We start from the raw sequence: 17,300 nt of genomic DNA on the forward strand, positions 1-17,300 counted from the left end.
ATTGAAAATGAACATTTGTAACAAATTACCTAATTTATTGTTTACGTATAAGGAATACGTATAGAACTTTCTTTGTCAAACTATTATTCCTCTTCATACCAAAATCACTTTATTATTTCTGTCTTCTGTCACTGCCCTAACCTCTACTTCATCTCTTAAAACCTATATGTTCAGCATTTTATATAAGGCAGTCCAAAAACTAAAAAGAGACAAAAAGAGGAAAAGAAACCATATTAAATTCCAACAAACATTTATTTGTGAATTCTATGACAAACAGGAGGCATTTATAATATTGTGTTTTGCAAGCTACATTGGTTGCAAAAAAGAAAAAAATCCCCCCAACCCGTTTAAAAATCCACTTGGATCAAATGTTCTCATTGAACGTCTTCAACATTTCCTGCCATGGTTCCTCCGTTTCTAAATGCACCTATGTACAGAGGAGGTGGTGTGTAAAACTAGAGAGCTACATACTTCCACAGCGACCTGCTGTTGATATTCAGCTTTTTCTCAACGAAACAAAAAGGACAGAGAGGGTACAAGCCTTTCCTCTCTTTTCAAGTGGTGATGCAAGGGGGGGACACATTTCCTTACTGTGTACTCGTTTTATTGAATAGCTTTCATTGCATTCTCCTTTTACTAAAGAGTCAAGCATTTTTAAAAAAAGGACAAGAGTACGTTATATAAAGCGAATATACAGGCTGTCTCTAGGTAATAGTTTAGCTATAACATTATGAACAGTAAGGAATTCATGTACATACTGCCAGAATGTAACAATCATATGAACGGTAATGGAAACATGTTAAAAAGGCTGGAGAGGTTCATGTCACAGACACAAGGGGAATAAAGAGACTCGTGGTTGCGACCTGTAAGAGCTCATCTGTCATTGGCTGGTGATGCTGAGTGACATGCTCATCTGTCGGCTGCAGTGACTCTATATCTGAGGGGGAGGAGCAAATGTGACACCTGGCGGGCAGGTGGAAAAGCCGGAAAGGCGGAGACACGACTGACCAACGACAACAGAGACGGAAAGAGTCGTATGCTGACTGCGCCATTTTAGATTCTCATAGAAAATGTGTCCAGGTCGCAGTAGATCTGAGATACAGTAAAAATCAAACAGTGTGGAAAAGATTAAAAAAAACATTATAACTGTTTAAAGTCATGAATCCCAATGTGTTTATGTTCAAATCAGTTAAAAACATGGAACTTCATTCTGTATTTTGTTTGTGTCCTCCATATAAGACAGTGGCAGTTTTTTTTCCCCACAACCTGACATGTGCTGGAATCGTCTTTCGTTTCATATCTTTATATTCACATCATAACAACATAAGATGATGCTTGACTCAATATTAAAAAAACATTAAGTCAAAATGCGACATTGGTAAAATTTGCACCTATTTGGAGGTCTGGTCACACAGATGTGAAGCAAAACTAGTCTCTTAGGCAAACTGTACTTTTGAGATCCCATTGTGACTTGCAACACAGATTATCTGTCACAATGAGTAGTTATAATAGTAATGTAAACACAAATCAGTCTGCACCTACTGCAAGACCACAAATGAAGACAATCTTGTTTTAGTGAACCTGGTTGGCATTGTGTCATACAGAAGAGTCAAGGCACTAAAGTGACCTTCGAATTGACAGGACGAAATGACAATACGACTGAAGCTCTGGTATATACAGGCGACAGATGTGTTCAGGTGATTCATCATATTTACAATATACATGAGTCTGTGTTGTTCAATGACGCATCTCAGAGTATATTCATAAGTGGACGAGGTAGAACAGAATCTGGTTAACTTCATCTAGGTCAGTGAGGTGGGATCATCGGAAACTTAGAAAGCTTTACATTAAATCATTACATATAAAATATCAAATGTTTTTTGTCCTCAAACTGTGGACTATTAAAATATCAAAATCACACTATTTTATTTATTTAGAGTGAAGGATGCCAAAGTGTCTGCACGTAAAAAGTTTGAAAAGTATGATTAGTTTCAGGTTTGTGCTTTTCTTTTCCAGGCGTGGCGAAGGTTTGATTTTAAAATCCTATTATAAACTCATCAGACCTATTATTGACATCATGTTCAGATTTCAAAAATAAAAGGAGCGATTTTGAGCCCAAGCTTGTTGGTTTTATCATGACAGATTCTGTAGTATATTTAGCAGTATTATTTTGTAGAATTTGCAGTATATCCAAATAGCAGAAGTGTTGCCAAACCTAATATTAGGGTATGATAAAGGTTCCTTTGTGGTTTCAGATGATTGATTCCGGTGTGTGGTGGCAGAGACTGTGGGACGGCTGAGTCATCAGTGGACTGTGGTCACTGCAGACTGAACCTGAGCCAGACTGGAGTCAACTGAACTGTGTGTAAACATCTCAGGATCCTTTTAGAATTTTTTCGGCAAAGATGTCGGGCAGCAGCTAAAGGGCCCCATTGAAGGGAAAACTATTTTAGGAGTTTCTTCATTTCTCCCTTACAAAGTTTCAAATAATGCGTCTTAACTATTTTGGGCATAGATAATAACATGTTGGTGAGCTTCTGAGTTCTCCGTGTCTTGGTAACGTGCAGCATGTACTGTAATTTGTGCGTGAACATAAAATAGCATTAGTGGCTCGTATTTTTCAATAGCGGCAAACTTCTTGGCTTGGGTTTCTATTTGGCTAATTTTGCAGCTTTTCATTGTGCTGATATTTTCAAATGAAAATCGTTACACTGGATGTTGAGCTGCTGTGGTCATGGATGAACTATACGGTTTGATACATTGTGCCAGACCTCCGGATTCAGAACTTCACTGTAAACCTTTTGTCCTTATGCTTAAATATGCTTCCAAATGTAGCTGTGTGAAACAAATGCTAACTACTAACCAGGGCAGCGTCAACCAGAGGCCGAATATTTTGCCATAATTAGAAAATGATTTTTGTTGAACCAGGTTTAGCAACAAGAGGGGGCAGCAAAGTAGTGGATTATACTGCAGGATTGGTTTGAGAAGTTTTTATGGACATTCAAAAATGTCTTTGCTAACGAGCAACAAAATCTTTTCTAAAACTACGGGTGGTAGTTGCATATTTAAAAGAACATTGATCCTGATGGAAAATCCTTGTTACATTTTTTTCAAGTAGAGAAAACACCCGTTCTGACGTGCAAGTCGCTGTAGCTGCCCAGCTGAGGGAAGCAGCTAGCTTGTTAGCGATCTTATATATTCTTCAGATTAAATGAGCTGTATTTAAGATGAAACTCGAGACTAGAAATCACCAGAATTTATCTATTTTCAGCATTTCCGCAATTTCTATTGTTGATGTTAAATACATGTTATGTATTTAACATCAACAGATGTGGTTTTTAATTGTGTGACACAACGACAAAGCGTTGACAGATGGAACTATCATGGAAAGTAGAGCAGTGGATTTGGACGCAACTGTATTAGCTGTGCTTTTTTTGGGACTGTCGAAAATATTTGAACGAGGTTACATTATTCCTGTGGTCTCAGGTTTCTTGGCTAAAAACTACCTTTTGTATAAATGTGGTCGGGAATGAGACAAAACTATTCCTGTGGCAATCGGGCCAGTAGCTTCTGAAGCACAGACTGGTTTCATATCGTTGGTTTTGTACCAGCAGTGAGGGCTGGACTGGAGACAGACAGCAGCGTTTAGACTGTGGCTTTTCCTCACTGTGTTATTTTAGATACATGCACTGTTACGGTAATGCCCTATTTCAAATTGCTGAGTCATCAAACTGTGCGCAGAGACAGAGACACCCGATGGCTGCTCCGGCACAAGCTGTGGAGGAGACACATTGAAATAGACGAAAGGATCGATTGGTGGATGCCTTGTTGAAGGCAGCGTCCCACAGCAGACTTTACACTAAGTAGCACCATGAGAACTCAATAGAAACAACAGGCTAGTAATCTGTAAAAACATCCATATAAAAAAACTAAAATAAACAAAAATAATTTAGCTTCCAGAAATACAATAATCCTTGGTATAAAACAAAAAACCTCATATACCCTTCTATACCTGTAAACCATTTTGTCCTTCCTCCACTGTGGTACAGTACCTTACTGTAGCTTCAGTACACAGTTATGTGCGCAGTTATGTTCATAAAAACAATCTTACCCATTTAAAGAAAAAAAGGCCTGCTGGGTTTCTTTTTCATATGGAGTCCAGTTTTGGTGTGAGCTGACTAACAGGCAGTCTGACAGGCACTTTGATTATTGGTAGGTTGATTAGAAAGAGAATGATATCGCAAACAAACAGATGGGAGAAAAAAAACTGTTATAAAAATGCTCTTAGTTTACAGTATTTGTAGTTTTTGTACACAAACAATAAGTGTGCAGACATCCTACTGACTTATGGAGACACAGGTTTAATTTAGTTAAACAACGTGTTTGACTAAAGTTTGAAAAGATCAAAAAGGAAATTAAGAATTTAGTAAAATGATTACTTATAAACTGTCAGTCCTCCGTGTGAATGCAGTGGGACATTCAGAGCTCGAAGCATCTTTTCATGTTGTTACAGCTCTACATTATCATACTGGAGCTCCACCAACTGTGTAGCACGAAAAAACAATGACAGTTGTATTCCAGAGAAGAGAGAAAGGAGGAAGTAAAAGACTTAGGAATGATGTAGTGGTACAAGAGGAAGCTGAGAACTGAACGGGCAAATACAACATACAGAACTGAGGAAATGTGAATGTTTTCTGTAATAAAAAGGAATGCATTGACTAATATCTCCTTTCTGCTTGATGAAGTTTGAACACACTGAGAATCTGTGTTTGTTTCCTATTGTTCACATCTGATCCTATAAAGCACAGAGGATAGAGATGTATTGATAAAGCAGGTCAGTATCATTATTTCTTCATCACTATGTGAAACAGATTCCAAAAGTCACAATGTCATGATTCAGTGAAGACATGATTTTCTCAACTTTTTCTACAGAATAGAGATGAATGGAGTACATTTGCTGTGTTGGTCTGGGTTTTGCTAGCATGTAGAAAAACTGGTACAAGAAGAGGGACAAATATGCAGATTGGCTTTGAGGTCATTGCAAATCGATGAGGAATGGTCCCCAACCAGTGCTGCAGGACTGTACACCACATGTCTTTATCAGATGGTGGGGGACCCTTGACATCAGTGGAGAAATATCTAAAAAATATGACACAGACAGGCACTTTTTCCACCTGCTGCACATACAGACTCTGGAGGGTAAAACAAGGTTTAAGACGTGGCTACAATGCCACAAAGTGTCCCTGTATTTGTTGCCGACGTCCTTTTGGGAACTTAGTGGAGTGTTGCAACTAAACGAGCCAGGAGGGATTTTTTGTTGTTGCTACTTAACAACAATAGTAGGAGGTCCAGTCCGAGATGAGTTTCATGGTCTCATTTGTCAAGCTGACACGTCCGAACATCCATCGATGGAGTCCAACTGTGGTCATGCTGGGATACTAAGTCCGACAGCGCTGCAGAGGTTCTCCTTTTTGCGAGCTGACAAGAGACGCTGCTCTGCAAACTGAATCAGATGTATCATCAGGACCCGTCGTAGAAGACACTCGCAGGGATATTATTGTGCTAAACAATCTAAGTGGTACAACTGCGTTTCCCGAGCACGGCAGGCGTGTATGTGACGAGGTTGCAGAGTTGCTAACGGGACATAAAATGTTTTTTTCAGCTTTGATAAATGTCTCCTCTTCTGTTTTATAGTTCCCATAGCAACACACTGGGACCGCATCCTATCTTTCTGCTCTAACATGGCGTCATCATTGTGGAGGGGTGGTGGTGAGTGTAGGTCCAGTCCTGACATCATAGTTTAACTTGTTAGACTCTCATCAGTTGAGAGTAGATTTTGTTGAATTAAGTGTGTAAGATGATGAGTGTGTCTAGTTTTGTGTCTTGCTGGTATTTTTGTGTTGTTCTGAACTGTTGGATTCAGTCCTTGTTATCCTACTCCAATGTTACCTAGGTTTGTGTACGTGTGTGTGTGTGTGTGTGTGTGTGTGTGTGTGTGGCAGTGTGTTTGTGGGGCAGTCTGTGCAGGCTGTGTATGTTGTGTCTGGCAGTGCGCCTGTGTGGCAGGTTGTAGGTGTGTATGTACATTTGGTGAAGGTTGTGTTTTTATGGCAGTGGTGTTCAGTGTTTGTGAAGAATCAGTATTGCTTTGTGTGTGTGTGTGTGTGTGTGTGTGTGTGTGTGTGTGTGTGTGTGTGTGTGTGTGTGTGTGTGTGCGTGTGCTTGTGGTTGTGTGTCTTCCTGTGTGTTGCGTGTCTTTGCATGTGGCAGTAGAAGTGGCGTCACTCGCTGCAGGCCTCCTTCTTCTCCTCCGTTACCGCCGGAGACTCTAGTGGGCGGTGCTTGCACTGCCCTAGTGAATGGCGAGCTGCTGTTCTGGATGGTCGGGCAAGGCAGGATGACTGGGAGGCGCAGTCACAGGGTGCATCCTGGGAAAGAAAGGGTGTTGTTCAACAAGGCGTGGAGAATATTTATAATGTGTTTGAAACTTTCTTTAAGTGACACACATGCTAACATGAATAGAATTAGTGTGATGACTAACAAGGTTCTGACAAGTTGAAACCAGAAACTGGTTTCACCAGTTACATCATACAATTATGCTGATAGCTTTCCAGTCCAGTCTCTGCCAATCGTTCTCATTGAAATTGATATTTTTCAGATGTTTGATATTGAATTAGGACACTGGGGTTAAATATATAAGCAGGCATAATAATAATAAAAATGAAATTAGCTGAGAACTGTGGGTAAATGGCAGGCTAGTGCAGTTTCTCTGTGCAGGTTTGTTTTGTACAGGAACACATGAAGGAATTTATTTTGCTTCACTACACTGTAACCTACCTGCAGCCAGGTGTGTTACCTCCATATTAACTGGGTTGTTCAGAATGTGCTTCTCTATAACTTATATATAACTTAACTTAAAAATAAATCTGTGAATGTTGGTAGAAATATTCAGAACGTGTGATTTATCCAGTCTTTGCAGGTTTCAACTAGTCTTTACTCTGCAGCTTTAAACTGTGTAATCCATCACAGTGAACACTTATCTGTAATTGCATTCAATTATTGTGAAAAGGTAATGCAGTGCAAACTATTTAAACCGATATTCACACAGTGTCACAGTGATGGATTTGTTCATTTAATTGATGCAAGTTTCAAGAGTTTTCTAGGAATTGTTCAAATAGTTCAGAAACGGAATGTTGCATGAAAATTTGCAAACGGTAAAAGTTTGAAAAGTTAGGATTTAAACTAGCAAGGATCTTACCTCCGGCCCTACTCCTGCAACTCCGGCGTTGCTCAATGTTTCCTTCCCTCCTCCCAAGATATTGACCATCTCTTCCCCGACCGGTTGTCTCATAAACCTCTTATTAACAATCCTGGTGACACTGTCGTTAGCGAGACCTCCGACCACAGCTGACATGCACTCTGGCTTGGGCTCATCGATGGGGACAAAACCCCCCGGGACACTCAGACCTCTGAGACCGCCCAGGGATTCTTTTTGCGCTCTCTCCACAGGCAGGATGACTCCTCCCTGGTCATGGCTGCTGCAGACACTCTTGAAGAACTCCTGGACCAGGCCACTGTACCGCTGAGTGCTGGGTTCAGATCCACAGGCCACCACTGCAGAGGGTTTTCCTGCGGCAGAAGGTGGTCGTGCTGGACTGGCACACTGGCTGGTACCTAATGGTAAACAGGGATCAGAAATGGGCTATTATTATGTTCTGAATTAATTGTGATTGTCAGACTGACTCAGTGTTCACAGGAATAATTGAATCAATAAGGAATGGTCCCCAATCAGTGCTTCAGGGCTGTACACCACATGTCTTTATCTTACGGTGCGTGAACCTTGAAATAACACGGTTTAAGATGTGGCTACAATGCCGCACATGACTTCAAACCCCGATTATTTCAAACTTCGATTCAAACCTAGATTATGACTAATTAATGAATGAAGATTATTTTATGCCACCCCCCAACCCCCCACGCATGAGACTCAGCGCCAGTCAACAAGAGACTCTGCACCTCTGCTCTAATGACTCACATGTAGAACTGATCTATATAAAAACCTGCTGAATTCATATTTATGTTCCTGGATAAATGGGGCGTCGCTTCTTTTGCAACAATGAGGTTAAAACAATGCGCTGCATCATAATCTGCAGGAAGAACTTCTCTTCTGTCTGCAGGAGTGTGTGTTTGTGTGTGTCTATGTGTGTCTGCTCGTCTCATTCGCTCTTCACACAAACTTATCACATTTATTTAGTTATTAATCGATTGTGTCGGATCATGAATCCGGATCGTTCCAGTCATTTTAACCCTGATGTCCTGGCTGTGCGTGTCACGTCTCGTGTTGTATGTGGCAGATGAACTGCATGTGTTGCAGATGAACTGCATGAACCGTGAATTAAACAAACACAATGTAGACTGCATGTAGTGTAAGTGTTATAATAACTTAGGAAACCCGACATTTGTTGAATGCACCCATAGGGAAAGTATTAACTGAATTCACCGACATGAGCAAGATTAAGTCAGTTAGAGGTTATTAATGTTGGTTTTTAAACATTTTGGATTAATTGCCCAGCCCTACTGACTGTAAACAAGGGTCAGATCAGTATTTTACCTCCGTCACCCCTCCACAGCGACTCTGTGCTTCCAGAGTGTTCCACCACGCTGAAGAGGCTGGAGAGGCCATCGGTGAGGCCGTTGAGGACGGGGCTGTCCCTGGTGGTGGTGGAGCGAGCCCAGGCTGAGCCTCCGCCTCCGCCTCCACCTCCACCTCCACCTCCACCTCCACCTCCGCCTCCACCTCCGCCTCCGCCTCCACTCATGGGTCTCTGCTGGAGGCTCCACAGGCTGCGGTCCCTGGAGGAAGTCATTTCCAGCCTGGACGTGGAGCCTAAAACACAAAAAGTTGGACATCTCACTATTAATTGAAAATAAAGATGGTACACGGTGAGAATTAATGAAGCAGATTAACAGAGCCATAATACCATGAGGTGGGCTTGATAAAAAAACAAACATCTAATTACCAGAGGAGACTCTGCGTTGTAGTTTGGGTGATCCATACTTGGGCGAACAGCACGGCCTATCGATGCGGCTGTGAACTTTATCTAGTGATGTTGATATCTGCCGGGTTCTGGCTGACACCAACGAGGATGTGGCCGTTGACGAGGGCCGAGGAGACCAGGCTTTGGTGTGGAAGCTCGCCCCTCTGCTGCTCGGAAGGATGTCGGTTTGAAGCCCGATACTGACGTACTGGGCAGAGGTCTGCGTGGACCTGCTGGAAATGCCGGCCGTCTGGTGGAGAGAGGGATGTGAAGTTTAGTGCTTCAGGGGAGAGACAATTCTGAATGATTTTACTTGAAATAGTTTGTAGTTGAGAGTAGTCATCTAATTTTAGTTCAAGGAAAAAGGATTCAGGAATTTGGATAAAAAAATAGACTTATTTGAATTAAAATAACATGTATTAAGATTTCATTATTATTACACACCATCTGTTCTATTGGCAAAAACATCAGCTTTTTCTTTTAAATAAAGCTAGATTATCAACAGAGCAAATACTGTGCCCTCTTTTGTTCATGAAAATCATCAAAGACCAACAGTTGTGGAAGGTGGAATCACACCTGACTTCCGGGTTCCTTGCTGGATTTCCTCTCCAGAGACGTGGAGCGTATGGCCTGGCGGACACAGTTGGTCATCTCCTTCATGTCATCACTCAAATTGGCAGAAATCTCCCCAATTTCCAGGCCATGGAAAGCTGAAGAGGACGTGATCCCATCGACCACACTGTGACCAGAGCTGCCGATGCCGTTGTTGATGACGCTGGGGATGGACCCGGTGACGCAGCCGCTCCTGCTCTCCAGCAGCTCCCTGTGCTGCTTGGACAGCGAGCTCAGCCACTGCTCGTACGAGGATGAGAAGGAGGAGGATGAAGGCTGTTGTTGCTGAGCCTCAAGGGTTTCCCCAGCAGGCACGCCCCCATCCCAGCCACTCGAGCTCCCATTCGGCACTCGCTGAAGCTCCTGGTTATTTCTCCGCTGCTCTATGCGTCGCACGGCAGGAGGGCTGTAGTAGATCCGGATGCCGGTGCGGTCTGGAGCAGTGTAGCTCCTCTGGACGCACTCCAGATCCAGCTCTGATCCCACCAGACTGCTGCAGGAGCCGCTGGGACCATCCCAGGTTTTACAGGTGTCCCCGACTTCTGGAGTCTAAGACGTGAGAAAACAAGATAGAATCATAAAAAATGCACTACCATCTTCTTTAACATTGTCTCACTAGTTTCTCAATAGTCAATTACATTATACAGAAAGACAGATGACAATTAATAAGTATACAAATAAACTTATCACATACATTTTAAACCAGTAAATGTAAAACAATGTGTAGCGTTTTAACCTCATTGGTCAAGTAGGTCCAGTTCTTCCTGGGAAGGTCAACTAGCTCTGGCCCAATCAAAAGATGGGGGACAATAAACTGGGTTTTCTCTTCTCTGTTGGCTGCTCCGTTGACCTCTGGTCCGTCCAGCTCAGATGTGGATTTAGTCCTTTAAACCACAATGAGAGGATCAATGAGAAAACATGTTGCCAAAGAAAGAAAGAAACACTTTGAAAAATAAAAAAGATGATGTTTTTTAACTGTTACCTTGGCGATCCTGTTCCGTTAGCGACGAGCAGGTCTGCAGAGGAGTCACCACCTGATGGCTTTGACTGTGGCGGCAGAAGAAGGACCAGATTGTCAGATAAAACCAAATCACTGAATGTACCTTTTACAGCTTATTAGCATTTATATGAGCTGCTTCATCTGCACAAACAGCTCCTGTAGCATTCTTCATTTCTAGCATTTCCACACATTCCTGTCTGTGCAATCCATTTCCTCTGGAGCGTTTCTCTGACGGGAGGAAGTGCAGAGTCTCTGATTTATCTGTGGCGCGGCCACACACACACACACACACACACACACACACACACACACACACACACACACACACACACACACACACACACACACACACACACACACACACACACACACACACACACACACACACACACACACACACACACACGGTGATGCTGAGTCGGTGTGTTTCACACTTGAGGGGTGATCTCACACACTGAGGCCCTTTCCCCTCAGAGAAAAAAGACAGAATGAGCGAGATGAGAAGGAGGGAAAAGGCCAGAACTCTGTAGATAATGTGTTCAGTTGAGCAGAAACACTTTCATTTTCACCTGCAACTCACTAAAACATACAAATGGCTGCCTGGATGGGTAACGTTTGTCCTTGTCTGCTTTTAACGATCTTTTATATTGGTCATAAACATTTATGAAACTTAAACGTTGAATTATGTATTTCAGACTTTAATGAAATAATGGACATCCTATTGTTAATGGGAATTAAAAGCATTGCCCTGCTATCATAATTACTAAAACCCACATTATCTATATGTTTGATAAAAAAAAATCATCACTTGGACAGTATAAACAATATTTAACAGCAAATTATTGTGTTTTGTTCAGATATATTTGTTTTAATTCTGATTAAAAACACTGTATTGGAAATTTAAAAAAATTCGGGAAAAATGACTTAAATTCATCCCATCGAGTTTATATTTTTCTGCTTAAAAGACAATGGCCAGTTTATTAGGTACACCTCTACAATCTGTTTTGTTCAATACAGCAGTTCTGCCATTGAGTCAACCCTTTACAATGATAATGTTATCTTTTGACATTATCAAAACTGTGAGAATTAAATTATATATGCCTGCCTTTTATTTATAGACAGTGGGGTGGGGTCCAAATGTCTGAGATCACTTTTTTAATTGAAACAGAAAGTTGTTTTGGCCCCCACTGTACATGTGGCTGGTACAATGTTAAAACTTATCTGAATATACTGCATTACGCTCCAACACCATAAATGCATATTTGTTTATGACCATCTCTAAAACAGTGTCAATCAACTTTACGGCAAAACTGTTTTATTATACTGCATGAGATTGTACAGGCGTAATGCTATGATTTATCATCATTTGCTGGTTAACCAACCAAAAACATCCCATTTCTACTTGATTCGACTGAATAACCTTAAAAAATGATAAATAAACATCAGAATAGTGACTATGACCCCGAGCAACCCTTAAACTATCTGGCCTGGAGAGGGCACTATAATCAAACATTACAGGAAGGGTTTGAGAGGCCCAACAGTTTAATTTACTGTAAGTAGAGTAGATACAAGACAGGATTTATTGGTGGCAGAGAATGACAAAGACAGACTGACAGAGACAAGAGTGAATAAAAAATATAACAAGCTTCACTCGCCTGCCAAGTTCCTGATACAGGACTCAGCCACTTCTGGGAAGAAGTGAGACGGGATCGCACTCGACAGACAGAGCAGGGAGACGGAGGAGAAAGAAAGGAGTGATTGGAAAAGGAAAGAGGGTAAAAAAAAAAGGGACGAGAGACACCTTGAGACTGAAAACCTCAAAGGAAGCAGTCACAGACGTCAGAGGGGACTCACTGACCCACCAGCTGTGTGTCTGGGTCTTCATTTCTTTGTGTGTGTTTATGGAAACCACCCAAACTAATGAGCACTTTAAACACTGATGCAATCCCACTACATCCCTCCTCCCTGACATGCTGCAGCAGCTCGGCGGTGACAGGCAGCAGTGTGTAATCAGCAGTTCAGACTGACCATGTTTTCCTGGTGAGCTCAGCGTTACATTATAACGGTGCGACCACGGAGAGGAAACAAGCAGAGGGACGGCTTCTCCTCACTTACACATTACAGCATTACCGTCTGTGTGGTTACTGGTTGAGCATCAACAAAAGTAACCCAAGATAAAAACACAGGAGCTGGTTCACGTGAACCTTTGGGTCTCTTTCCAGTGTTGACTCAGTGAAGTCTTGACTACACAGAAAATGTGCAGCCATATAAAACCTCCAAACTAAACATGGTTGATTGATTTAGTGTCCTTCCCTCAGAATGAAAGGCGAAGTTGTTTCTATTCTAGAGCTGCAATTGTGCTAAACAATCTTCCAGTGTATATAAAAGATTTTGAAAATGGGATGTGATACTTTGTCTAAGCTTGAAAAAGTCTGAGTCTTGCTTCTCAAGCTGTGTTGAGACTAAAAACAGAACTGCACTGAAAAGCAGCTTCTGGTATCTGGTCATTTATTTTCTCACAGTGGACGAAGCCTACAGTGCCAGTTGTTAACATCCTCCTCTTAAACTTTTTTTTTTACTGAAATGTTTAGTCTTTATGGTAGATTAGAGTATTTTTAATTTGATTATATAATTGAATTGTTAATTATTTTTTAAAATATTTTGGATTTGACTGAGGTTTGTGTGTGCGTGTGTGTGTGTGTGTGTGTGTGTGTGTGTGTGTGTGTGTGTGTGTGTGTGTGTGTGTGTGTGTATTTACATTTCCTGTTAACAGCAGAACTACATTCCTGTTACAAGGTGATCTACCAGTAAATATGCATATAAAGTATTTGTGCTTCACTGGTTGATGCTGATTTATGTTGCGGTAAAAACTGGTGTTCGTTGTCACCCTGAACTGAATGAATGATGCACTGCTGATGTCACTTTGAATTCATATTGAAAAAGCTATGAATCTCCAACCTTGAGATTTTTTTTAACTTTTTATTACATTTCAGAGAAACCTGTGAAATTATCAGGTGAGACTAAATCTGCTTGTACAAGTGAACAAGGAAACACATGTCTGATCCACGGATTTGATAGAGCTCCTCATCTCATACGTACACCCTCATCCTCTCAGGTTCAATCAACCAAAACACACACAGACACACACACGCACGCACACACACGCACACACACACACACTTGTACCTTCCCCTGCTGAGCAGTGGCCTCTCTCAGTCTCTGCTCCCACTGAGCTCTCTCCTGACTGAACCGCTCCAGCAGCTCCAGCTTCTCTCTGCCCCAGTTCCTGTCTCCGATCTGAAGCTGATTGGTCCACAGCAGGGAGAGATGAGAGGAGCAGGAGGAGGTCAACACCAGAGGAGGAAGACAAAAGATGGATGCAGATAACCACAAAATGATTATGTTAAAATAAACTATAACTTATGATGTAACAAATACACTAACTAAAAATAATAGGCTGCATTATAACTTGAAATTGAGCAAATTAATAAACCAAGTTGTTGAAGAGTTGGTAGACTGTAGATTAAATATCCAAACCTTCCCACTGCTGCATACAAAAAGTCAATGCTTTTTCCAACTGGTTGCACATCCACAGTATTTACCTGTTTAGTTAGATCCATCACAGCTGCATAGGACTCAGCCAGCAGGTGCTGGTGTTCTTCACGCTCCCTCTTCAGTGCCACCTTCAGGTCTGGAGGATCCATTGAATCGGTGCAGGTCAAGACGGCGGCTTTACCTGCTTTGGTCTCAAGCTAGAAGGGGGAAGACAGAGAGATCATGGTCATTATCTCCATTACTGTTATTACTGCACACTGACTCCAAATCACAAGTTTGTTTCCAACGTTTTGATAACAGGCTGATCTTCAGCAGGTATAAAAAAAAAGGTCTGTAAAAATGTTAACTTCATTTTGTCAGAAACACAGCGATGTCTCGTCATCCTTCACTCCATCTGTGTGGCAACACATTGACTATCCTTCTATACAAAAAAATTTAAATTAATCGCAATTAATCATCTTCACAACATAAATTCAGTGCCAGGGGGGATTCAGATCCGTATTTTGAGTGAAAATAATAAAGTAAAACGATGCAAACAAGCCACTGTATACTAACATACCAATCAAACCTGTGTATTGCGAGAAAAAGGACAAACATTTTGGGTTTATAAAAACTTTGAAAACATATAAACATAAGATAACTCCAGATGAGAGAGAGTTTGTGTGTGTGGTAAAATACTGACTTGTGAATGTATGAGCAGCCAAGTGTTGAACCTTTACAAAGGTAAATTGTGTTACACTTTGCTGAGTAGGGCTGGGCAGTAAAACAATATCAATATAATTTTCATTCATAGGAATATAAGAAAAGTTCAACACATATCAATATATTACTTATTGATTGTATAAAGCACAGTGAGGAGATTTAACACATTACTGATCTACTTCATATATTGTAAAATGTTTTGCTGTTTATTAAGTGTTTGTCATTCTCTGCTCATAAAGTACAGTTTAAAACCACAACCTTTACTCAGAAGCAAAGATCCATCTTTAAATGTAAAGGTTAAAATAATAATGTGATAATTTATGGTGATAATTTGCTCATTTGACCACACAGATGGGAAGTCAAAGCATCTTTGCATCATCTCAAGGATGATTTCAAGGGGAGTGTGATTTCTGAGACTGCTGAGGCTGACGATGTCCTAATTTAATACCTTCACATTTGGACCAGCATACATTTAAACATACAAGTGTATATAAAAGCAAGGTCTCAACACAGATGACATCATTATGATGGCTCACTGTGGCTCATTGAATATACAAACTCTTTGTAAATATGACACACAGCTCAGAGTCCTTTTTCTCCAGATCTCTCTCGCTCTCTTTATTATGTCCTTATTTGTCTGCTGCTTTTGTCATTGCTGCACTGTATTAGAACATGTATCACTTTTTAATCTCTATTCCTCTCTGAAGATCCTTCCTTTCCTATCTCTCCGCCCATCCTTCACTCTCTCTCTCTGCAGCTTTCTCACCCTCTGTTTGAGGCTCTCTCGCCCCTTTTCTCACTCTCCATAAATCTGGCCTGTTGTCACAAAGCTTCTAGGTGGGATTGCTTGAAATTTTTATGAGCAGCTCTGCTTTCACTTTTCCCCTGTCTGAGACTCATAGTTCACACACAGCCGGCACTGCGGGGACCATCAATTTGACAAACAAGCGCACGCAGGCACATGCACACACCACACCCCAGACCCATCAATCCTCTGGCTGCCTCTCTCAGTCTGGCTCTGTGGCACTGAAATCCGTTGAAGGCACTAATGGACCTGTGGCAGCCAATCACAGCCCAACAAACGCACACTTAGCCCGGCTCCCGGCTCCTATGGCAACAGAGTGTTTCTGGTTATTGATAAACGTGGCTTAATGAGCCCCACATTTTAACGAGGTTTACCGCTGAGGCGTTAAGAGGGAAGCGATTTTATTGGATGAGCAGTGGTTATTGGTGGATGAGAGACGTCTGGTTCACGACTCACTACTCGCCATTTTGCAAGTTCAATTACGTCTACCTAGCTTTGCTGGAATCATCCCATCAGGAGACTTCAGGTCCTGCTTAGTGAATAATCTATTTCATGAAAAACATAAAATACATAAATATGATATAATCTAAGTCGTTATTACTCTGTGGCAGATCCGAAAAAGTCCTTTTCTGGAACATTTTGGAAAAAAACAAACAAAAGGACATATTGAATATTGAGTTGCACCTTCATTTGAGTGACACACTGACGTCTCAGTTGCCTGTTAATCTTCACCCTGCCTTCACGGGCGCTGTAGATTCAACAAATTTGATGAACGATCCTCCAGCTGCTCGCTCTGTGTCATCACAGAGACAGGAGTTCATAACATGCCCGACACTCACGTTGTGTGACTGATTACAGGGGGAGCCAGGGCTGTCCTGCATACTTTCAGGGATCTGGATATTGTTTCTACTTCAGTGACCTTATTTGTTTATCAGGCTGAACAGCGAAGATAATTTCCTGTCGAGCTGTTTGACAGGTAGGACACTGTTTGAAATGGAGCTGACCTGTTCAGCAAAGCAGCAGCTGGAGGCATCGCTGCACACTGCCAGGAACGCTTTGGAACTGATGGGGTTGGCTGGTTAGGTAATGTCTACACACTCGCTCGCACACACACACACAAATACCACTAGGGTAAACTGATGGCACACTATACAGTGTGCGTTGTTGGCAGAGGAGAGATTGGTTCCAGCTGTGGCATCTAGGCCAGGGTAACGCCCACGCCCACGCACACACACACACACACACACACACACACACAGGTAGGCCAGTTTACATGGAATTAAAGAGAATAATGGAATCTAAGTGTTGCAGAGATGTGTGTTTCAGTTTGAGGAAATTAGTAAAGAAGTGTAACACACTCAAATTAAATAAAACATAAATCTCACATTTGTTCATGTTGGTCGTCCAGCGTGCTGACACAGCTCTACATGATGAATTGGCTTCGGCCGAAGTGAATCACAGCCGGGCGATTCGATCTTTGATTACAATGGTTTGACCGTGAATTTATTCTCATAGAAACTTGCAGCCAAGTCACATTTAGGAAAAGGAGGGTGTCTTATGTTTGTAATACTGCTCTCATCTCCTATTG

At 41.6% G+C, this 17,300-nt stretch overlaps 1 protein-coding gene across 1 annotated transcript in view; it reads right to left on the reverse strand.

The window, feature by feature from the left end:
- Positions 1–233: 233 nt before the first annotated feature.
- soga1 (suppressor of glucose, autophagy associated 1) overlaps positions 234–17,300 on the reverse strand; it is a 104,527-nt gene continuing 87,460 nt past the window's right edge. Inside the window, exons 16-25 of the mRNA XM_047340185.1 lie at positions 14,253–14,402; positions 13,837–13,953; positions 10,633–10,697; positions 10,387–10,534; positions 9,615–10,199; positions 9,021–9,288; positions 8,816–8,887; positions 8,612–8,773; positions 7,259–7,674; positions 234–6,428 (exon numbers count right to left, since the gene is read on the reverse strand). Coding sequence (XP_047196141.1) covers positions 6,282–6,428; positions 7,259–7,674; positions 8,612–8,773; positions 8,816–8,887; positions 9,021–9,288; positions 9,615–10,199; positions 10,387–10,534; positions 10,633–10,697; positions 13,837–13,953; positions 14,253–14,402 — 2,130 coding nt within the window. The 3' untranslated portion in view covers positions 234–6,281. The remainder of the gene's footprint in view (positions 6,429–7,258; positions 7,675–8,611; positions 8,774–8,815; positions 8,888–9,020; positions 9,289–9,614; positions 10,200–10,386; positions 10,535–10,632; positions 10,698–13,836; positions 13,954–14,252; positions 14,403–17,300) is intronic.

The sequence above is a fragment of the Hippoglossus stenolepis genome, chromosome 6, assembly GCF_022539355.2.
Source record: "Hippoglossus stenolepis isolate QCI-W04-F060 chromosome 6, HSTE1.2, whole genome shotgun sequence".
In the NCBI taxonomy this organism is placed as follows: domain Eukaryota; kingdom Metazoa; phylum Chordata; class Actinopteri; order Pleuronectiformes; family Pleuronectidae; genus Hippoglossus; species Hippoglossus stenolepis.